This window comes from Staurois parvus, unplaced genomic scaffold, assembly GCF_062004578.1.
Source record: "Staurois parvus isolate SC_StPar_1 unplaced genomic scaffold, SC_StPar_1.0 ptg001805l, whole genome shotgun sequence".
NCBI lineage: Eukaryota > Metazoa > Chordata > Amphibia > Anura > Ranidae > Staurois > Staurois parvus.
In genome coordinates, this window is record NW_028319601.1 from 3,102,785 (window position 1) to 3,126,489 (window position 23,705).

Consider the following 23,705-nt stretch of genomic DNA (forward strand, 5'->3'; position numbering starts at 1 on the left):
ATTTCTCATGGTAGGTGTCTTAACATCCATAAGTTTTTACCATTATCATTTAAACAATAAAAAGGCATACACAAGTGCAAAAAGTGGGCCAGAACTACACTTTGTGCAAGTGGCTGCTTTGCGAATGTTTCATTGTATAAATCTTTTGCGGCCATTAAAAGAAGTCTGCTTTAGTAGTTTGCTTCCACAAGTGTACTTCCAACGTCTTCAATTGTCCTATTGTCCCTTGTCTAATCAAATGTGCTGGAGCCCAACTGCAACAGGAAATCTACCAACACAGGCACCACCAGTGGAACAAAGTGTTAACTTTTTTTGACACCATATAGCTTTGGGTTGAGGTCTCCAAATGACTTCAGTACTGAAAAGGATGCAGTCAACTTAGTGTTACAGCACACATAATGAAAGAAATAGTACATATATGTGGGTTTTCCCAAGTTTATTGGAAATTATGATACAAACAATTAAACACCCCCTCGTGGCGTTTTGAAGTTCATTCCCACAGTGGGCTGGGTCACCTGCAGATTGGACAGGCCGCCAAAGTCCTGAAATCAGAAAAACAGCAGGAATAAGACCACATACTACCAACTCAAATACAAAAACTTTTTTTGCCATGAACTTGCAATGGTTTATTTTCAATTCTGACATTCTTGTGATTCTGATACTTGCATGGCAAAGATAACTGTATTCGGTTTTAACTTTGAATCATATTGTGTCACCTGCCTGCTCTTTGCTTTGTGAATGAGCAGTTTGCTGCCAATTCAGCATTTAGTGAACAAACAGGTAACAGATGGATGTAATGCTGAAATTAACAGAAGTGTCAAAAGGATGTGAGCCCAGAATTGAAAGAATGGAACACAATCTTGGCAGTAAAATTTGTGCATGTGTAATCGAAAAATGTAGATTTTGTTTTGTACCTGGAGTTAAGCTATAAAAATGTATACATCCGTTAACAGTGTTGCTTGAATTGATAAAGAGTAATACAGGGGATTTAAGGATTTCCTTTCCTAGAGAAAGATCTAGGTTCCTTCAGTGCTCACCTCATGACTGAAGGCCTATACATTTATCTATGATACCTACTGAGGAGATGGTTCTGCCATTGAACTTAGATTATCCCCTAAAGAGATCACATGACCAAGTATCTGGGCCTTCAAACATAATTTCAGCAATGATAGTAATCTAGAACAGCATTTTCTACAGGAAAGTGGGATATTTTAACCTATTTTAGGCCAGATACATTTTAAACTTGTTGCTTCATTTACTCATCCCAGCAAGATTTAAACAAGTACAGTTCCACAAAATGTTTTCAACCTTCCACATTAACAGCTTCATAAGATGTCACTGTATTCATTCACTCCTTACACACTTAAAGCTGTATGAAAGGAACAGGGTTTGGAATGTACAAAAATTACAACCAAACACGGGAAAATCTTTCAAGGCTTGCTTTCCCTGCAGTATCAATGACTGGGCCACTGATCAAACCACAATCACTTTCGATGCAGGTGTCAAAACTCAGAATATGGAAACACTGGATCTTGCAAACTTAGCCATGTACAGTCATGATCATAAAAACCCAGGGAAGGCTAATACGATTTTATTTCAATACAAAAGCTACAATTCAGGGCTGGCTCACACCAGATTTTCTGCATCAAAAATGCATGCACAGTGTTTTCAATGTATTCCAATGACCCTAGTTCACACCAGTGCAGTCAGTTCCAGATGCAGGAAAAAAAACAAACAAAAAAACAACATGCTGCAATTTTTCTGCACAGAATTGTACTGAAACACAGCAAACACATAACCGCAACGGAACAGAGTGTGGTGTGAACTTTAAGCAAAAACGTATCCAGATTGCATTTTTGTGGTGTGAGCTGGCCCTTATCCTGGGTAATGGATGTGCACTTACCAGCAACTTTAGCATTTCCTTGGTGTCAGGATCAACCTCAATAATCTCTTGATCCAGGGCAGATACCTACAAGAAATGGAAGAACAGAACATAAACACTATATATAATTACCATGTGCTCAGACATTGGAGCACTCAGAGAATGGAAAATAAAACAACCCCCCCAAATTGTATATATCTGGCAGCGGAGTGGATCCCAGCAATATTGTCGGGATGTTTCCCAATCCTGAAGTGGCTCTGTCCTGGCAGCAGGCAATAGCTTGCCATCAGCGGACTCGGTCACATGACAAATATGAATTGTACTCCTCTGACCCACAAGAGAAGTATGGCCACAAATGTGGCCAGGCTTCTCTTACTGCTTGGTAAACGGAGAAACATCTGAAATGTGCAGTGGTGCAGTGACCTGCTTGAAAACTTTGCAAGGTGTTTCACCTCCACCAGAAATAAATGTTATACTGATGCACATTAGTGCTTACTTCTATGCAGAGGTCTGACAAGCCCCCTGCTGGATCAAAGCTCTCGAAATCAGCATGAGCTTTGCAGAGCTATAGGTCTGCCCTCTGCAATGAGAACCACTTCTAAAATGCAGGGGTCCCTCTGCAGCATGCTAGTAGGGGACAGACGTCTCTCAGGCTGTGTTTGCTTCAGAAAGATAAAACATTGGGCACCATCTGTTTTGATGCACCGACAACATTTTTAGCGGATTTACACCCCGGTCACATCAAACCCAATTTTGAAATCGTGCGACTTACAGTGAAGTCGCACGATTTCAAAATTGGGTGACCTGCCGATTTCCTTGCAATTTGCAAGACATCTGACACAGATGTCTATGCAAAAAGCATAAAAAGTAGTGCGTACACTACTTTTGAAATCGGTGCGGCTCCGACCAAGTCAGAACTGCACCGATACGACTGCTCTAGTAGCAGACAATAGGGTGCAACTTGGCATACGATTCGCAAGTCGCCTGGCATGCAAATCGCACCCGATGTGACTGGGGGCTTAACAGAGGTTTCAATTGGACTTAAGCTGTGAAGGTTTTGATAATTGCCATAACTGATTTCAACTGTGTTCAATTCACACTGGACACAGGCATTATGTAATAGAATGTCCTTTATAGCTTAGTCCATGGAGCCACTTGTAATTTAGCATGAACAGGTTCACATAACTGGCTAAAATGCCTTTTGTAAGCTTCAGGCTAGTCTCGTAAGCACTTACAAGTCCCTAAGGACCCTCCTGCCATAAATACATCAGACACTTGGTGCGGCAGCCTGGGAGGAAGGCGATTAGGTCACTTGTGTCCCCATACTTTGAGTACGAAGGTAGCCAATGTCACAAATTAAAAGCAGCAGGGGGGGCGCAATTTGAGGCGCTTCAGTCACTTCATTGTACTCATAACCCACCGATTACTTCCTCCAGCTCCATAACCCTAGGTCTGTATCTATTTTCATTGCAGTCACAATGCACTAGTCCCAGTTACCTTGCTGTGCAGGCTCCAAGGCAAAAATAATTAAATGCACATATTTCTCCCAATGTGTGCATTAAAAAAAAAAAAAAAAAAAAAAAAAAAAATTATAAGTGCCAGGTACATCTAGGATATGGTCATTGTAAGGAGGCCAGAAATAGCAGGTCCCATTTCTGTGACAGCAGTTGTACATCCCCCCCCCCCCCTCTAAGTTACAGGCAATTTACAAGGGTTTACTCATGACAATATACTGAAATCAGGTCAGAGTTACCAATTATTATGGTTTTGCACAATATTAGACCATATAGGCAACTATGTGAATCATACCAAAAGGGACAACTTTCTGACAGTGATTACCACCAGCCACTCAATCAGCCAACTGCTGCCAAGACTTGGGGTGGGCTTTAAGGTCAACCCGCCACATATATCCATAAAAACAGACATTCATTGTTTGTGCTGGGAGCACAGTCAATTGGCATACCCAGCAGTGACCATGCCATCACCAATCAACCTTTTTTTTTTTTTGTTTTTACACACAATCAAGAGCCAGCTGGAATAGGCTCATCACATGCCCACTGACAGCTGATCACATGGCAAGAAAGCCCATTTAATGTCTCGGTCATTAAACCCGATAAAGGGCTAGCTCCCACCAGCTGGAAAGGGTTAAGCATAGTTATTGTAATAAAAGCAATCCTGCATTATGCTCATCAATGCCTAACCCCATTACACCTAAAAATTCCTCTCTGCTCTAACGCCAGACCTTCCTGCAGCCAGAGGAGAGCATCCTCACATCCATCTTAATGCAGGAAATGGGCCCAATGCATTTTAAAAAAGGATGTTCACCTTTTTACAAAAAAATAAATGCACTTTTTTTTGCAGATAAAAAAAAAACAAAAAAAACAAAAAGTGCATTTATTTTGTGTTTGTGGAGCCTCTAAAGCATTGCACATAAGCAGATTGCTGGTGCCATGCAGGTCTCCCCCTGACCGGTCAGTATAACTGCTTGCTCGTACACTCCGTATGGTCAAGCCAATACTTACTGACAGGAAGGGTCAATGAACTACCACGGCGCTGTGGAACGCCATGGTAGTTCATTGAAAACTACAAGCAGAATACTGTGAATAAGTGATGCAGCCAAGTGGGAGGAGCCTGACATTGCCGCATTTTTTTTTCCGGTCAATTGTGGCAGCTAGTGAGGGGGAGGGGTGGGGGATGTGGTCCAGTCCAATCATTACATATTACCCCCTGAATATGGGTGTAGCACGTTACAAAATATGAACTTAACCTTTAAACCAAGTTAATTCCACAGAACCAGTACAATAGGAGTGTTCCCACCCTTGGACTGCCTGCTAAGGAGTTTCATCCAATAGGAATTAAAGTGGAATTCCAGTCAAAAACTAAAAGGTTAGACCAACTCCCACCCCCATTGTAAGCCTATTCTATATAACCCTGTAAGAAAGGATCCCTATACTTACCTATTCTGAAGCGGCTCCCACTATCAGCGGCTTCTGTGTAGAGGAGGGATGCCGTTTGAAATTTTCGGTCAACATTTCCCAAGGCATGTGATATCTTAATGTTGTAAGGCAGGGGCGTCAAACTGGCGGCCCTCCAGCTTCTGCGAAACTACAAGTCCCATCATGTCTCTGCTTTTGGGAGTAATGCTTGTAACTGTCAATCTTGCAATACCTCATGAGACTTGTATTTTGGCAACAGCTGGAGGGCCACCAGTTTGACATCCGTGTTGTAAGGTATGTGCAATATTCAAATCATTCAGAATGCCATAGAGACAACTGACATTGACCACAGCTTTTTTTTCCTGTCTTGACCATATCTAAATGCTGAGCTCTTATTACAGAGCTGTGGTTCCATTTTTTCCTCCATTGTAAACCAAACCTTGTTCTTTTACACATGCAGAAGTACAACAAAGGAAAAAAGATCAGTGTACTGTATTGTATTCCGAGCCTTAACCACTTGCCTACAGGGCACTTATACCCCCTCAATGCCCAGGCCAATTTTCAGCTTTCAGCGCTCTTGCACTCTGCATGACAAGTCATGCAACACTGTACCCATATGACATTTTTATCATTTTTTTCACACAAATCGAGCTCTCTTTTGGTGGCATTTACTTGCCGCTGGGTGTTTTATTTTTTGCGCTATAAAAAAAATAAATTGTTTGTTTCTATTATAAAATTTTGCAAACAGGTAACTTTTTCCCCTTCACTGATGTGCGTTGATGAGGCTGCACGGATAGGCAGCACTGATGATGCTGCACTGATATGCAACAATTATGGGCATATAACCATCAGTTGATGATCAGTGCCAATCCGTCCTCTGACAATTGCTGGTTATCGGCAGTACTTTCCTCACACTAGGACAGCATGAGGAAAGTACAGCCAATAACTGGCAACTGCATTTACCGGTGATCTGCTGTATCATTGGACACAGCCGATCACGTGGTAAAAGGCCGTTGTGTTTGGGCCATTAGCATATCACGTGATCAGCTGTGTCCATAGGAGAACGCCGGGCGCTCGCCCCTGGGGGTACGCGAGAGGGCGCGTTCTGTGAGGACGTCATATGATGCCCTCCCAGAACTGGACAACCGCACTGTGGCATTCATTCGGCTATAGTTCGGTTGGCAAGTGGTTAAAGTTCAGCTTCAGAAAAAAAAAAAAAAGGCAGAAGTTAACGGATTGCATAAGCTAACAGCACATACCAGTTGCTGCAGAATCAGTGCAGTTCAGCACTGCACCCAGCCTCGACAAGGTGAAAGCTGCTATTGCACAAGAATATACACAATATTGCCAATGGGGTAGGAAAAAATCCCCAAGAACACAAAAGAATAAAATCCTGAGACAGTGGGCGGGGGATCATTTCACGGCCCTCGCTGTCACAATTTGAAAAATAAAGCGGCTGTGTGGAGCTCCACCCACATAGCCACTCCATTCAATCAGTTTCCTTTAAGATGAATGCCTACAAGTACCATCAGCTGTTACAGCTGATGGATTGTAGTTCTCAATGAAGATGAGAACACTGCTGAACGCTGTGGTAGTCCATTCATTTTTTCATGCTCTCAGGCAACAGCCTGTACAAGGTACGGCCAGACAGCTATGCTGACAGTCTGCAGGAATTGGAGACTATTCACGATCTGCTGATTGTGGGTGCAATGCTCTGCAGACTCCTTGAAAAAAAATAAACTTTTCTTAACCTGCAAAACAAAAATGATTTTTTTTTTTTGTCAAGTCTAACTTAGCATTTAAAGTGGTTGTAAACCCTTACATTTAACCAGTGACGCTACTGGGCTCAGGTGATACATCTATCAGCAAGCTTTTCTTCTCTACATCAGTGCAAAGTGCTGTATTTATAAAGGCCATCTGAGAGCTCAGAAAAAAGGGGGCGGAGATCTGACATTTCACCCTGCAAAGCTCAGTGAGGAGAGCTCCAAGAGCTGACTGGAGGGAGGAGACACCCCCCCTCCACACAGCTCACAGGAACAGAGCTGGGGCGGTCAATCTGCTGGAGATTTGCACCATCCCTATCCTTGAAACAAGCACACAGAGTAGAAATATGGGCACTACTTTCATTGCCAAGTGCCAAAGCTGTCACCGTCTTGAAAAAGGCAAGCAGTCAATTGAATCTAAACAACTCCTGTGTTATGCTGTCAGACCAAATCACCAAACCAGGGCCAAAATAACTGCCCTAGAGCCTGCAATTTCATAAGTTACTATCAGAACTTTATCTGTAAAAGTGGCACTGTAAAATAAATCTGATAGGAAGGAAAAACGCATGCTACTTTTGCAAATTTTTTTAAAAGGTGCATGCTCTGGGTTGTCATACCCAATCTTATTTTGCTATTTAAGTGCAAATCAGGTATTCCAGTATTCCAGCACCTGATAAGCATATACTTGTAAACATGTGATTTCAAACAAGAGGGAAAAAAAAAAAAAAAAAAACAACTTATCAGATAGATGGTCCGGAAGCAAGAGAAATAAAGTTGCGATTGGTAGCCCTGATATCTAGAAAGCCACTTTTTGGATATCAAAGCTACCAATGCAGGTGATCGCTAGCTTTGCAAACAACTACAAAATACCTGTGGCTGCTGATAGCCTGTCATTACAGTGCATGTGCTCAGTGACTACAGCTAGCTGCTTGCAGCTGTCAAACCCAGCAGCAGGAACTAGATTCTCACCATAGCAAAATGCCCATGAAAAAGTACCCTTAAGGCTCGGTTCACACTGCTGCAACTTGTCATGCGACTTGGGGTCTCAAGTCAAATCCCATGTGAAATCCCATGTGAAATCCCATGTGAGTCAATGAGAGCTGTCTTAATTAGCACTACTGAAGTCGCTCCGACTTTAGAGAAGGTTCCTGTACTACTTCAAGGCGACTTCTATCCAACTTGTGCCCATGGAAGTCACCTCCAAGTCCGATCCTCATCTATAAGGATGCGATTTGGATTTGAAATTACAGGAAGATTACCCAAGCATGTCCAAAAAGTTGCTTCAGAGTTGCTTTAAAGTAGCACTCAAGTCACCTAGCAAAGTCGCACTTTCAGGTCGCAGTAGTGTGAACCGAGACTAAAGCCTGCACTGGGTATGCAATAGCTTTCTTGCAACACAGATTGTTAGCAAATGTGCTCACCATGATTATTACAGTAGTAAAAGGTGTGTACAGTTTACAAACACTTAAAAAGGTAATTGACCTTTTTTACTACTTTCACTAAATTATTCACATCAAAGCACAGCTTTATTGAAATACATACTGCACAATGCCAATCGTGTATGAAAGCCTCAGGGTTTGGTGGCTAGAGTGAAAAGAACCCCAAACACGGGAAATGCTTTCACATGCTGCTATCCCTGCAGTATCAATGACTGGGACACATACAGTACCACAATCACTTTCGATGCAGGTTGTTAGAATAGGGCCCCCATCCACTCTACTAAATGCAAACAGTTTTACTGCAATTACAGGTGAAACTCAAAAAATTTGAATATCGTGCAAAAGTTCAATTATTTCAGTAATGCAACTTAAAAGGTGAAATATATGAGATGGATTGTACATAGAACAATATCGGACCTCTGAAAAGTAGAAGCATGCATATGTACGCAGTACTTGGTTTGGGCCCTTTTGCAGCAATTACTGCCTCAATGAGGCGTGGCATGGAAGCTATCAGCCTGTGGCACTGCTGAGGTGTTATGGAAGACCAGGATGCTTCAATAGCGGCCTTCAGCTCTTCTGCATTGTTCGGTCTCAGGTCTCCTCTTTCTCTTGGCAATGCCCCATAGATTCTCTATGGGGTTCTGGTCAGGCGAGTTTGCTGGCCAATCAAGCACAGTAATCCCACGGTCATTGAACCAGGTTTTGGTGCTTCTGGCAGTGTGGGCAGGTGCCAAGTCCTGCTGGAAAATGAAGTCAGCATCCCCATAAAGCTCGTCTGCGGAAGGAAGCATGAAGTGCTCCAAAATCTCCTGGTAGATGGCTGCGTTGACCCTGGACTTAATGAAGCACAGAGGACCAACACCAGCAGATGACATGGCTCCCCAAATCAACACAGACTGTGGAAACTTCACACTGGACTTCAAGCATCTTGCAGTGTGTGCCTCTCCATTCTTCCTCCATACTCTGGGTCCTTGGTTTCCAAATGGGATGCAAAAGTTGCTCTCATCAGAAAAGAGGACTTTGGACCACTGAGCAACAGCCCAGGTAAGACGCTTCTGACGTTGTTTAGGCGCGACTTGACAAGAGGAATACGACATTTGAAGCCCATGTCCAGGATCCGTCTGTGTGTGGTGGCTCTTGATGCACTGACTCCAGCCTCAGTCCACTCCTTGTGAAAGTCCCCAACACTTTTGAATGGCCTTTTCCTGACAATCCTCTCCAGGCTGCGGTCATCCCTGCTGCTTGTGCACCTTTTTCTTCAACACAACTTTCTATTAATGTTCTTTGATACAGCACTTTGGGAACATCCAACTTCTTTTGCAACTACCTTTTGAGGCTTTTCCTCCTTATGGAGGGTGTCATTGATGGTTTTCTGCACAACTGTCAGGTCAGCAGTCTTTCCCGTGATTGTGATTCCTACTGAACCAGACAGAGACCATTTAAAGGCTCAGAAACCCTTTGCAGGTGTTATGGCTTAATTAGCTGATTAGAGTGTGACACTTTGAGCCTAGAATATTTTCACAATATTCAAATTTTCTGAGATTGTGGATTTGGGGTTTTCATGAGCTGTAAGCCATAATCATCACAATTATGACAAATCACGGCTTGAACTATCTTGCTTTGCATGGAATGAGTATCTCATATTAGTTTCACCTTTTAAGTTGTATTACTGAAATAAATGAACTTTTGCATGATATTCTAATTTTTTGAGTTTCACCTGTATATCCCACTTTTCTTCCCTTGTGACCAATAAATAGGGATTAGCAGCTCTCAATCACAGACCAAGGAGCCAGTGCTGGGAATGGGAATAGCTCTCCAACAAACGCATGGGTTATCAGATCCTATATTACTGACAAAGGCAAATGGGGTGGACTGGTGCACTACAGCAATGCTTGGGTGTAATATACTAAGCATGGAGAATAAGGGGTCAGTTCACTAAGATAAATACCGCATTAATTTTGAGATAAAATAACTCATGCGGTATTTCAAAATTAGTCAAATAAAAAAAATGCGTTCTTTACCGAATGCGTAAAGTATTTATGTTTTGCGAGATTTAGCACTTAAACGTTGTGATATTTTTGGTGGTGTTTCACTTTTTTTGCAGGCTAAAACTGCACCAGATGGCAAACAGCAATGTGAAACTATGAAAAAACAAACAAAAAACATTCTAGTGTGCTTTTCAGTCACAAAATGATCTACCTCAATCTCCCCCAATTTATTTTCATACCTGAGCTCAGAGAAGAATATTTTCACATTGATACATTGTATATTTTTCACTACCTGGCCAGTGCAGAGTTCCTCTAATTGTTATTTTGCCAGCAAACACCAGGTAATAAATAATGAATGTGTGCGTTTTTTTAATGAATTGACTTTGATTTCTCATGTATTTTTGCGCTATTTACCTCAGTGTCAATATTTTACTTTGATGAATTGACTCTTATATGATCTCATTCTGAAAAATGAGTCACGTGACCTTCATAACACATGCGGTAACCTTTAGTGAATTGACCCTTATGTTCCTTATACGCATCTCGAATTGTCAACTGACTGCAGAGTACCTTTACACCTCACAAGGGAATCAGAAGCATAACACACTCAAATAATCTGATAAACCTAAAGATTCAAGACAATTACCACTCAACCACTCAAGTAAAAATTCTAAAATTTGAAAAAAAAAAAAAAAAAAAAGTGGTTCTTTTCTGTATGCAGGCTAATGAGTAATCTACACTGAACTGTACAGGTAATCTACTCATGTATTGACGTTTAACATGTATACATCTCAAAGTTGGGCAAAGTCACCAATTCCAGACAAAAGCAAGGACTGTGAAACCTTACAGTCAGTCGTCACTACAGCTCATTTAATTTCTTAATATAGTCTATATAGTTTCACCTCAAAATAAATCCCATTAACCAAACTGCAATCTCTATACTCACCTCAGGAACATAGTTATCCCTCCTCTCTCTCTCCTCCTCCTGCAGTTTGATGGAGATGCCTCTGACAGGGCCTCTCTGGATGCGTTTCATGAGATGTGTGACATACCTGCAGATATAAAACGCAAAGTGAATATTTCACAGTGCAAGGTTTGGGGGCATTTCACACCGATGGACATTAAATGTGTTCATATAAAAATGCATGTAGACAACACACAACATTAAAAATGCATTTTTAACACACAGCAAAATGAACATGCCTCACCATTCAAAACATTTTTTCCCCTGCATCATCAATGACTAGGCAACTTGGTCACCAGCAATTACTTTTCATATGGACTGACTTGGGGGGGTTGCATACAAACTAAAAAAGGATTAATCAACATTCCCATTTTGATCAAAGACCCATTCACACAGTGTGTATTCACGGGCCAAAAGCACACCTGCTTTATTTTTTCTATTGCATGGATTGTGGCCCATTGAGGAGCCAGTGTTTCTTTTGGCCATATATGCACACCCACAAAAGGGTGACTGGTCCACAAGTCTAAGCGTGACATGCTGAATTTCACATTCCTAAGGGCACATTATAGCATTTTAATAAATATTACTTTAAACTCCCCTACCCAGCGATCTTGTTGCGCAGCTTTTTACTGGGGATGATGGCGATCTCTTCACATACGCGCTTGTTGGTGTGGAAGTCATTGCCCAGCCGGGTGTAGTATTTTTCAATGATGACCCGAGCAGCCTTTTTCACGGTCTTTGTCCTGACGCGTCCCTGCATTAAACGCATAAAAAAAAAAGGTTATAAATACTTTACAGTACTACTAAGAAAACCGGATAAAAAAAAACAAAAAAAAACCCACCACAGAATAACTGACCTATTTTACTACTTTTCTACATCAAGGGCACAGTTTTACTGCAAAATGCCATTATCAGTGTGTGAAAGCCTCAGGGTTTGGTGGCTACAGTGACAGGACCCCAAACACGGGAAATGCTTTCACATGCTACTATCCCTGCAGTATCAATGACTGGGACACATACAGTACCACAATCACTTTCGATGCAGGTCTTCAGAACAACATGACATTAAGAAGATCTTCCACTATACATTTTCTTTTTGTCTTTTCCCCTCTTACCTGGTTTGCTGGATTCTCCTCAAACATACCTCACATGCCCAGCGAACCCAGCATTGTCCTGCTGTGATTTGCCAAACCACTCCTGCGCTGTCATCTTCCTTTATGGCACTGACATTAGGCTATTTTTGGTTCAGGTAAGTGGCTACCTGACAATGTGCAATCAGGGCCACCTTCCTCCGGCTATTGTGTCGAAGCTGATGCCCCCTGAGATATGTGATGTGCATATCCCATGAGGCTTCAGAAGCAAGATGACCTCATTCTCGCCTAAGTGAGAATGGAGTGCAAAAAAAATAAAAATAGGCATTTAAGTGTAAAAAGGGTAGATCATTTCAAAGAAGATTTCCTCTACTGGGACAGGATACAAATAGAATTCTCCAGTTAGGGCACATTCAGCAGTATAAAAAAATGAAACAAAAAATGGAAAAAAAAAAAAAAAAAAAAAAGACTAGGAATTTACATAAGATTTAACAATTAGCCACCCTATTAAAAACGAAAGCTTTTGCAGCTCAGGTCAGCAATGGGACTCAGCAGGTATGCTGTGTGTTGGCATAGTCTGTAATTATTATTATACAGTATTTATATAGCCCAAAAAGTTTGCTCAGCGCTGTACATTATAGTGGGGGGACAGTACATGAGACAATACAGTACCAATACAAGAGGGGTTCGAGGGCTCTACTCCTTGGAGCTTACAATCCCAGCATGAGCACAGGTCTGGGACAACACTACTGCAGCAAGAGGTGTTCTCAGCCCATTACAAGACACCCAACAAGTAGGCTGAAGCTGGCAGGATCAACAGGTATTTACTCAGAGTAACCAACCACCTAGGATAATCAGACTGGCTGTGTACAAGAGGAAGCAAACAGGGCAGTTAAACAATTTGGGTTTACCCCCCTAATACACTATTCTATAGAGCACAAACAGCTAAAGGTGACCATACATTTTACGGAGAGTCGATAAGGTGATGCTCATGGAACGGATTCACTATACACTATTGGAAAGCATGCACTTATCTGACAAAACAATGGGATGTTTGGAACTCAGACATTTATTGTCTGACCAATGAATATTCATGATTTAAATCGATGGTGTCTCTGTTGGTGGCCTTATTGCTCTGCCTACCTTGCTCATGTACTTACCTTTTATGTTCTACATAACTGTACCTTATTGAAACGAATATTACAGATGTGCCTTTTTCTGTTGTATGTTATACCTCATGCTGTTAAGCTGTTTTTGTAGCCTATTTCTTAATACATAAAAATGTTTGTAAACAAAAAAAAAAAAAAAAAAAGTGACCATACACTACACAATCTCCTTTAGAGCTCATGCAAAATCCACCTGACTGAATGCAGACTAGATCTGTCCTAGTACATAGTTGTGTGTAAAGAATGTTGTATTGATAGAGAACAATCTGATTGTATAGAGCATTAAGGGTCACCCTACTCTCTTTGTACACTCAACTTTACAGCTACTGAAACGATGTAATATGAGGGCATACCTAAAACTTCCAATCTGTATCCCACTGGGAAGAGCCTTGCTTTACATACAGGTTGAGCGAGAGAGCTAAAGGATGATTGTACAGATTGCAGCATGTATGGTGAGCTTAAACTGTATATATAAGAGGCTAAACTTTTTTGTTTTAGAGTGGAGAGGGATTTGAACACTTAGTTTGTATTGCTGTCTGTAACCCCGTAAGAGTCACCCTCTCTATTTGTTGTGTTTATAGTTATTACTAAGAGGGAAAGTAAAAGAAAAATCACAAATTTGGCTTGACACCAAAACAGGAAGAGGAGAAAACATGCAATGGGGACACTAGTTCCAGTGACAACCAGGGATTCCCTCACTTTATAGGGATTTTTTCACTTCTTGTTTGGCTATGGGACAGGAAGTGAAATTTCCCCAATAGGACGGAAAGGGAAATCTCCCCAATGGGATGTCAAAAAATCTAACGGGTTACAACCCACCCTTAAGCCATCCAAAATGGAAGTCACCCTCCCTATTCTGTTTACAGTTATCACCAAGAGTGAAAGTAAAAAAGACAGAAATTGTGGGCTGCCTCCATAATAGGAATAGAGTGCAAATCTTCCCATGAGGACGCTAGTTCCAGTGACACCCCAGGAGTCCCTCATTTTGGAGGGATTTCCTCTTGCTTCAGCTAAGAGACAGGAAGTGAAGGGAAAACTCCACGATGGGACACAGATACCAAAAAAACCTGGCAGGGGTTATAATCCTCCATTACTATATCCAACATACAAGGTTTGGCCTTTAGATCCTCCTTAAGGCCAAGTTCACAAGTATGAGGGAGTGTAAGATGCATGCCTTCCCGCACTCAGAACATGCTGCTGTATGGCAACAATAACAGGGGTGCAGTGAGCTTTCAGAGGCCGCCTCGTGCAAAAGCACTAGCTTGGTGCAGCTGCGACTTTGAAAAGTTACATGGACCTTTCGGGTGCTGCGCCCGAGCAAACACTTTCATGTGAACTTGGCCTCAGACCTCTCACACACAATGTCTAAAGGAAATCTGGGGTCTTGGGCTCCACAGGGAGAGGGGCCCTCAGCAGCCAGAGGGAGAGGGGCCCTCAGCAGCCAGAGGGAGAGGGGCCCTCAGCAGCCAGAGGGAGAGGGGCCCTCAGCAGCCAGAGGGAGAGGGGCCCTCAGCAGCCAGAGGGGAGATGTGCCTGGAATCACCCCTTCCTCCATTACAGGACCTCATTGCAGTCATGGAGTCCCCTCCTCCACCCTGCTCTGTGGTGTACAGTTCACCCCTCTACGTACACCTTCCCCCCCAGTCATAGTCTGCCCCCCATGTACACACATTACCATCCGTCCTCCTCTCAGCCCCACATCCGGGCCCCAGACACGGAAAGGTCTCCTACTGCAGGCCGCAACCCCAGCCTGTACTACGGAGAGTCTGCCAGCGGAGCACCCACCGCCCGGTACATAAGCGGCCCCGCCACAGCTCACACACACCCAGCCACCATCCCCGGTCACCGTCCAGAAGAAGCCGGCGAGCCTCCATGACGCCTGGCTCCACTCCGTCCCTCATACTGCACTCAGCACCGCCACACGCCGCTCATATCCCATACAGAGGACAAGCGCCAGGACCCCGGAGCCTGCACGGGGGGGATGGAGCCGGCTCTCGGGGTTAACACAGAGGATGGCAATGGATTACATAGCAGATAGATTACTAAAGATGACCCACCATGTTGGACCGAGCTGGTAGAAGAGGGCAAAGGATGCCGGGAGCGAGGCTATAAACAGGCGGAAGCGGCACACAAGACGCTTCAGTCAGTGGCGGCCACTAGTGGACTGGAGGGAAAGTGCTGCTCCAGCTCTTCCATTCATTGACTATTGCTGTCTTACCTGCACACTCCATGTCTTCATTACATTACATATTTCATGTTCTACCTTGCTCCACTTTCATAAAGGCACATAATGTTTGTACCCTCTGCCTGTTCATTGCAGCAGTGAAATGCAGTAATCAGCTGCAACCAAATAAGATTTGCTTTGCCAAAGTCCCACCTGTGCTACATGAATTCTGATTGGTTGGTAGAAATGATGAAGATGATTATTATTATTATTTTTATAATAATACAGGATTTATACAGCACCAACATCAGCTCCACATTTCCCCAAAAAATTAATAAACAAAATAAAAAGAGTAAACAGGACTTTAATATTTCTAGCAACTCTCTGCTCAGGTAAAAATTGAGACAAACATCTGTAAAATCACACATTTTTATTACATCATCATATTAAAATTCTTTGGGGGATTTGCCCCCATAAAACATGGTTTAAACCTAAGTGATCAGCTCAGCGACCCCGAACACCTTCCCATAGAATTAGAATGTCTAACACAGATGACAGACATAGACTCCATGAATTACAGCTAAAAAAAGGAAATAGCTAATTCAGTAGCCAGAATGCATGAAGGTAGAAAACCTTCAGGATTTACAAACACTTTAATGCATAGAATGCAGTAAGGTAAAAAAAAAACCTTCTGCCATTTCAATCACTTTAATTATTAGGATGGCATTAATAAGATATAAATCGATCAGCCATTACATTATGACACCTCCCATAACCTGTTGAGGTCTGAATTCCACTAGACCTCTGAAAGCATGCTGTGCTATCTGGCACCAAGCCACCAGTAGCCGATCCTTTAAGTTGTAAGGTGGGTGTCCCTAGATCGGACTTGGTTTTCCAGCACATTCCATAGATGGATTGAGATCTGGAGAATTTGGAGGCCAAGTCAACACCTTAATGCGGAGTTCCACCTGGAAAAAATTAAATAAAAGTCATCAGCTACAAAAAATGTAGCTGCTGACTTTTAAAATACAGCCACTTACCTGTCCCTCAGTCCAGTGGTGTCCTCACAACCGCTGGTTTCCCCAGCTGTCTTCTCTTCCTGGCGCCGGCTTCTTCATTGTGGGCACCCGGCTGTGACAGTTTGTGGCTTCACAGCCGGGTGCCCACTGCGCATGCGCAAGAAGCACTGCGCTTTATGAATGGTCCAGTAGTCTACTGGGGCCTGTCACGTGTCCCAGAAGACTACGGGCAGGGAGGGTAGGAGGACAACTTCCGATCGCAGCAGAAGTGGGAGCGTGGGAACGGGTACCTGTCAAATTTGGGATTAAGGATTGGCACCTTTGGGGAGCAGGGGACAAAGGCTTAAAGCGGAACGTCAACCATTTGGGTGGAGCTCCGCTTTAAACTCAATGTGTTCCTCAAACCATTGTTGAACCATTTTTTGCTGTGTGGCAGGGCCCATTATCTTGCTGAAAGACCTCACTGCCACCAGGGAATACCATTCCCATGAAGGGGTGTACTTGGTCAGTAACAATGTTTAGGTAGGTGGTATGTGCCAGGTAACATTATCATGAATGGCAGGACCAAGGTCTCCCAGCAGGTCATTTCCCAAAGCATCACACTGCCTCCATCAACTTGCCTTCTTCAACACACCCATCCATACATATGATGTGATGAAAACGTGACTCATCACAGGCCACTGTCTTTCATTGCTCCCTGGTCCAATTCTCATGTCCACATACCCACTGTACACATTTATGGCTGTGGACATGGATCAGCATGGACACCCAATCTGCGGCTACACAGCCCCATACACAACAAACTGCAATGCCCTTTTTTATCCTCTCAATACATCAGCTTCAAGGACAACATGTTTGCTTGCTGCCTAATATATCCCACCGACTTTCAGATGCCAATGCAATGAGATAATCAATGTTATTCACTTTACCTGTTCGTGGTCACAAAGTTATGTATGATTGGTGTATACTCTCTTTAAAGTGTGCAGGGAGAGAGGATGAACATCGCTCATACCCATCCCAAGGAGTCCTATGAAGATACTGTGATGTGCATAGCCTCAGCCATCAATCCGGCCAAGCCGTTGATGCGTTTCACCTCAACCATAATGGACCTGGTCACGGAGTGCCTCTGTGTTATACCTGTCCCAAGGAGTCCTATGAAGATACTGTGATGTGCATGGCCTCAGCCATCAATCCGGCCAAGCCGCTGATGCATTTCACCTCACCCATAATGGACTTGGTCACGGAGTGCCTCTGTGTCATACCTGTCCCAAGGAGTCCTATGAAGATACTGTGATGTGCATGGCCTCAGCCATCAAGCTGGCCAAGCCCTCTGATGCATTTCACCTCAACTATAATGGACTTGGTCACGGAGTACCTCTGTGTCATACCTGTCCCAAGGAGTTCTATGAAGATACTGTGATGTGCATGGCCTCAGCCATCAATCCGGCCAAGCCCTTTGATGTGTTTCACCTCAACCATAATGGGCTTGGTCATGGAGTGCCTCTGTGTCATACCCGTCCCATGGTGTCCTGTGAATACCTTTACCGGTGGGGTGATTGTGCTTTATCCAGCTTCGAGCAGCGCCATATGTTTGCTACATGATTCTCTCTTTAAAGTGATTGTAAACCTTTGTTTTTTTCAATTAAACATGTTATACTTACCTGCTCTGTGCAATGGTATTGCACAGAGTGGCCCTCAACCTCTTTTTCTGGGGTTCCCCACTGGCGATCTTGGATCTTCCTCTTCTCTGAATGCCACCATAGTAAGCCATTTGCTATGGGGCACTTGTGTGTCCACAGACACATACACACACCACGGCCCGGCTGCTCCACTCCCTACTCACAGCAGTATGCAGCAGTCTGGATGTCCTAACTCACAGTGCACAATGGATCATGAACTCATTGATAAGCAGCTAATAAAATTTTACTCTGCAGAGTAGTGTAGGTGCAGTATATGCATTGAGGAGGGATGCAGGGCTACTTGAATGGAAACTCTGATTTGAGGTCTACTTTTTTTATTAACCCTATATGCTAGGGATGGCCTTACTGAAATTAAATCTATAACTTTTGTTCCACTTTAAAGTTTTATTTAAAACTTTATTTAAGAAAAACATTTTGAACAGGCAGCAATTTGAAATTCAGAATAAACATGTTATGTCTCTTCTGCATTGAAAATTCTTACCTGCATCTGCACTGCACACTGAGCTATGCATTCTCAAGTCCAGGTACAATTTTGGCATCTGCTGTTATGAATGAACTCTCACACATGCGTGGAAATGATGTCAACTCGGCCTGACCAATCAAAACAGCTGATGGTTGGAACCTGGAAGAGTACTGACCTTCGGCCAAAGAAAGAGCTTTGGGACACCACAACAATGAGGTGGAAGTGAGTAGACTTCCATTTTACCTAGTACTGTTGTGTCATGGTCTAGTCATGTGCTAGGGAACATATTCTCCATGTACATAGCCATGTGGTAGGGGAGCACTTGTAATCTTTAACCCAGCCTTTCTCAACCTTTTTACCTCAGAAGAACCCTTTAAATTAGTTTCAGATCTCAGGGAACCCCTCCTAAGTTTAAAGTATTACTTAACTCACAACAGTAAAATCAGTGTGTATATGCAGTAAAACATGCTTCTGATACTCACTAAGGGGCTAATCATCCGCACTGTGTAAAAAAGCTGTTTGATCCTGTCTTCTCTGCTCCTCCCCTTCTTCCACAGTCCCCAATCCATCTGCTGACAGTATAGAACCCTAGGAGTCAATCTGCACATGCTCAGTTTGGTGTGTATTGCAAGAGAGTTTTTTTTCCTTTGGGAGGGTGCAAGTAATCAGCACAGGGCCAATCAACGCTGTCCAGACAGAAGGTCAGGGGTCATGCAGCCTCATAGGACAGTCAGAGGAGAATGAAATCTCCTCCTACAAACTTGTGCTTGGCTAGACACTGATAGAAGTCACAGGATTGCTGTAAGTGTTGATGAGAAAAGGTATTTTGCAGTTTATATTTACTAAAATAAATGTTCTGTGTACTGTGGGAGACCAGATATAGTGAATGCAGGGTCCTGGGTTTAGTAACACTTTCATTAACTGGGGGCCAATGAGAAGAATGTCCCTTTACACATAGCTTAAAAGAGACTTTGCCATGTGGTATTGGACCCAGAACTATACAGGCACCTTTGACTGGAAGGTCAAGTAACCCTGGTTGAGAATGGCTGCTTCAACCCATGCCTACCTGACATAGGCTAGGCCCTTAGGCTCACTGTGGTGGTATGAGCACAGGATCATAGTTACATAGTTAGTCTGGCTGAAAAAAGAAAAAAGTCCATCCACTTCAACCATAAAAAAAAAAAAGTTATAATCCTACACCCACAGTTGATCCAGAGGAAGGCAAAAAACCCAGCAAAGCATGACCCAATTTGCTCCTGCAGGGGAAAAAAATCCTTCCTGATCCCTGGAGAGGCAATTTGATATTCCCTGGATCAATTTTACCTATAAATGTTAGTATCCAGTTATATTCTGTGTATCCAAGAAAGCATCCAGGCCTTTTTTTTAAAGCAATCCACTGAGCTGGCCAGAACCAATTCTTGAGGAAATCTATTCCACATTCTCACAGCTCTCACTGTGAAGAAACCTTTCCGTATTTGAAGATTAAATTTCTTTTCCTCCAGACGTAAAGTGTGCCTCCTTGTCCTCTGTGATGAACTCAAGGTGAATAACTCTACACCGAGTTCACTATATGAACCACTGATGTATTTATACATGGTGATCATATCCCCCCTTAATCTCCTCTTCTCAAGAGAGAATACATTCAGTTCCTCTAATCTTTCCTCATAGCTGAGCTCCTCCATGCCTCTTATCAGTTTGGTTGCCCTTCTCTGTACTTTCTCCGGTCCCCCAATGTTCTTTTTGTGAATTGGTGCCCAAAATTGAACTGCATATTCCAGATGAGGTCTTACTAATGATTTGTACCGGGGTAATATGATATCTCTCTCTCTGGAGTCTATACCTCTTTTAATACAAGAGAGGATTTTACTCACTTTAGAAACTGCAGCTTGGCATTGCATGCCATTATTAAGCTTGTGATCTACCAGAACTCCCAGTTCCTTCTCCACCATTGATTCCCCCAGTTGTACCCCCCCTAGTATGTATGATGCATGCATATTCTTAACCCCCAAGTGCAGAACCTTACATTTATCAACATTAAACCTCATTTGCCACATAGTTGCCCAATTACACAGTGCATTGAGGTTGGCTTGTAAGTTGAAGACATCCCGCAAGGACGTTATTCCACTGCACAGCTTGGTGTCATCTGCAAAGACTGAAATGTTACTTTTAATCCCAGACCCTATATCATTTATAAATATATTAAAAAATAAGGGTCCCAACACTGAACCTGGGGGTACACCACCGACAACCCTAGACCATTCAGAGTATGAATCATTAACCTCTACTCTCTGAATATGATCTTTTAGCCAGTTTTCTATCCATTTACATATGGATTTTTCCAAGCCTGTAGACTTTACCTTACACATTAGCCGGGTGTGGGTAACTGTGTCAAACGCTTTTGCAAAATCCAAGTATACCACATCCACCGCCACCCCTCTGTCCAAGGTTTTGCTCACTTCCTCATAAAAAGAAATCAGATTTGTTTGACAACTTCTGTCTTTCATGAATACATGCTGTCTGTTGCTCAAAATATTTTTTCCAGCAAGAACTCATCTATGTGGTCTTTTATTAAACTCTCCAGTATCTTCCCAACTATAGAAGTCAAACTAACATGTCTATAAGTACTTGGTAAAGATTTTGATCTCTTTTTTAATATTGCCACCACATTGGCCTTACGCCAATCCAGTGGTACTATGCAGTCATTAAAGAGTGCCTAAAAATTAGAAACAATGGCTTTGAAATGACAGAGCTCAATTCTTTAAGGACCCGTTGGTGTATGCCATCCAGTCCAGGTGCCTTATTCACCTTTATTCTGTCTAAATATATCTGGATCATATCAGTTGTGAGCCAATGTGGATCATCTGGAGCTGTGTCGATACCATACCCATTATGGACAAGAGCTCCCCCATGCTCCTTTGTAGACCCTCCTCTGATTGCCAATATAGGAGGTACTTCTGGGAGGCCCCCACCCGGCTTGACCTGGCCTAACCATCACCACGCAGTAGCCAGGCTGTACCATATCTTCCTCAGGTATTATGGCAATGAATCCCAATAAAACTTTCATTTCCACAAGGCATTCCCATCTTAAGCTAAGGAGAAAAAGAGTTCACACAGTCTTTTAAATCTTTGCTGAAACAAAACAGATTAACATATTTAAATCCTTTCAGTCATTCCAAATGGTGAAGGGACATTCCTCATTCCTTAGTTACAATCAGTTGCAAAGATAAGACTTGAGTTGAGGAGCAGCCCATACTTTTAGGCTCCATGCACCCCAGCATTTTTTTGAGCTCCTAGAAGCTGTTATCAGCACTTTTCTCTACTTCTAGAAGCTAAATAGTTTCATCCTATGTGTTCATGCACACTATTTTAGGCTAGTGTTGTTTTTCAAGCTTCAATGTTTAGAAGCACAAAAAAAGGTGTAGAGTTTTTGGAAGCGTTTTTCCAGCAGAAAAAAAATCGTTGAATGCTCCTAAAACACTCTGAACAGCTTTTTTCCAGTTTTTTTTCCTACCATGTACTGTAAAAATGTAAATAAAATGCTAATGCTCCTAAATGCTAATAAAACACTACTAAAAATGTTATTACCAGCATTTTATATCCAGCATTTTTCCTGTGCTTTTTCAGCTTAATCTCTTCTCGCTAGCACCTCCCTGGCCCTTTAAGGGGTTTCAGACATCGGGAGTCAGGGCGGGGTTTTAGGGTCATGTGACCACTGTGATTCGCTGTCATGGTGGTCACAAGATCAGAAAAGGTCCCAATCCCAAGGGGAGATCGGGACCTTTCTGAGAGACACCGACATATGTGCTGAGAGCATGCAGGGCGCGAGTTCTTAGCACATATGTGTTTTCAAATGGTAAGCAAATATGTGGCCGCTCGGCCTCAAGGCCCAGCCGCCGAGAGGCCTCATATTTGTGTACTGTTGGCATCAAGGGGTTAAAAAAAAACTGCTAGTGTGCAAGGAGCCTTAGTGGTTATTTCAGAGCCCTACATCCCAAGCCACAGGGATGTGAATAGCCCCATTATTCCTGCTCCTCTTCTTCCTTGCTTCAACCATAAGGGGATGCTTCCAGAAGCTAGATCTTCAAAGATTACATATTTGCATACCTTGCATACATATTGTCACAGTTTCCCATTTGTTATCCTCATTTTGTTACGATTGCTAGCTTGTTGCTTACATTTTGTCACAATTGCCAGTATGATTATGATGATTGCTTGTTTGTTGCTCATACACTGTCACAATTTTTTGTTCATGTATTGTAATGGTTACCCAACTGCTGCCCATGGATTTGTTTTGCCTGTGTTTTCGTACAAAAAATTTTGCGGAACCACTGATCGAATGATTTTCTCTTCATTGATGAGCAGGATGTTTTAACCGATAACCATATTGTGAATGAAAAAATCTGGTTGAACAACAGTGAAAAATGTTGTTTCGCATACGAATGACCAATTTTCTATGCGGTGGTATGACAGTTGTACAAAAAACTCTATCTAGCGCTATCACGCATGAGAGGAAACAGAAGATGACCCGGATGTTTATATCCATAGAATCTTCGTAAACACGAACGAAAAATCCAAATGTTAAAAGTAGATTGTCCTAATGAGATAATGAAACCAGAATTCTGCATATTATATTTTTATGTATATAGTTAATGTAATAAACTATATTATACTCATTGCTGTTAATTGTTGTGTATATCGCTCATTCTGGCCGGAAGGGCATGGCTACAAGGTCACACACACACTGCATCACTTCCACTTGTACGAAAGACGTCAACACTACGTATTGCCGATGAACGATTTTTTTAGATTGGTTAATGTGGGCCACTATTTTGACCAATGAATGAACGCCTCTCAGTCATCAGATGACCGATCGGTCGATTTTCTAATCGTGTATTCCCACCTTAAGGCAGACCATAGGTGGAGGCAGGGGCAGACTGACAACTTATGGGACCCCGGGCAATAGAGGATCATGGGGACCCCTGAAGAAATTCGCTAAATTCATCCATCAACACAGACAGTGTTGCCTAAGGAATCTCTCCTGACGAGCCATTGTGCTCTCCCGGCCGGGTGGGGGCGGTTGGCAGAGCGGCAGGGAAAGCTGTACCCGCTGGGAGAACACAGTGATTATTG

General features: G+C 42.8%; 1 protein-coding gene and 3 non-coding genes across 4 annotated transcripts; all 4 read right to left on the minus strand.

Annotated features, from left to right (window-relative positions):
• Positions 1–421: 421 nt before the first annotated feature.
• RPS17 (ribosomal protein S17) lies at positions 422–15,378 on the minus strand. The gene is made up of 5 exons (XM_089663967.1): positions 15,287–15,378; positions 11,575–11,726; positions 10,955–11,060; positions 1,904–1,969; positions 422–542 (listed from the first exon to the last, which is right to left on the minus strand). The coding sequence occupies exons 1-5, from the start codon at positions 15,287–15,289 to the stop codon at positions 462–464; spliced, it is 408 nt and encodes a 135-aa protein (XP_089520093.1). The 5' UTR covers positions 15,290–15,378; the 3' UTR covers positions 422–461.
• Positions 1,371–1,501, minus strand: LOC149434221 (small nucleolar RNA SNORA71). The gene has a single exon (XR_016308796.1). It is a non-coding gene; the product is annotated as a small nucleolar RNA SNORA71 (small nucleolar RNA).
• LOC149434222 (small nucleolar RNA SNORA71) lies at positions 8,140–8,272 on the minus strand. The gene has a single exon (XR_016308795.1). It is a non-coding gene; the product is annotated as a small nucleolar RNA SNORA71 (small nucleolar RNA).
• On the minus strand, positions 11,888–12,019 carry LOC149434223 (small nucleolar RNA SNORA71). Its single transcript, XR_016308797.1, has one exon. It is a non-coding gene; the product is annotated as a small nucleolar RNA SNORA71 (small nucleolar RNA).
• Positions 15,379–23,705: the final 8,327 nt, after the last annotated feature.

What these genes read in the sequence shown, in the direction of transcription:
- RPS17 (XM_089663967.1), bottom strand. An exon ending in CTGCGCAACAAGATCGCTGG is followed by an intron (nt 11,061 to 11,574) that starts GTAGGGGAGTTT and finishes TTATATCTGCAG; the next exon opens with GTATGTCACACATCTCATGA. An exon ending in AGGAAATGCTAAAGTTGCTG is followed by an intron (nt 543 to 1,903) that starts GTAAGTGCACAT and finishes TTCTGATTTCAG; the next exon opens with GACTTTGGCGGCCTGTCCAA.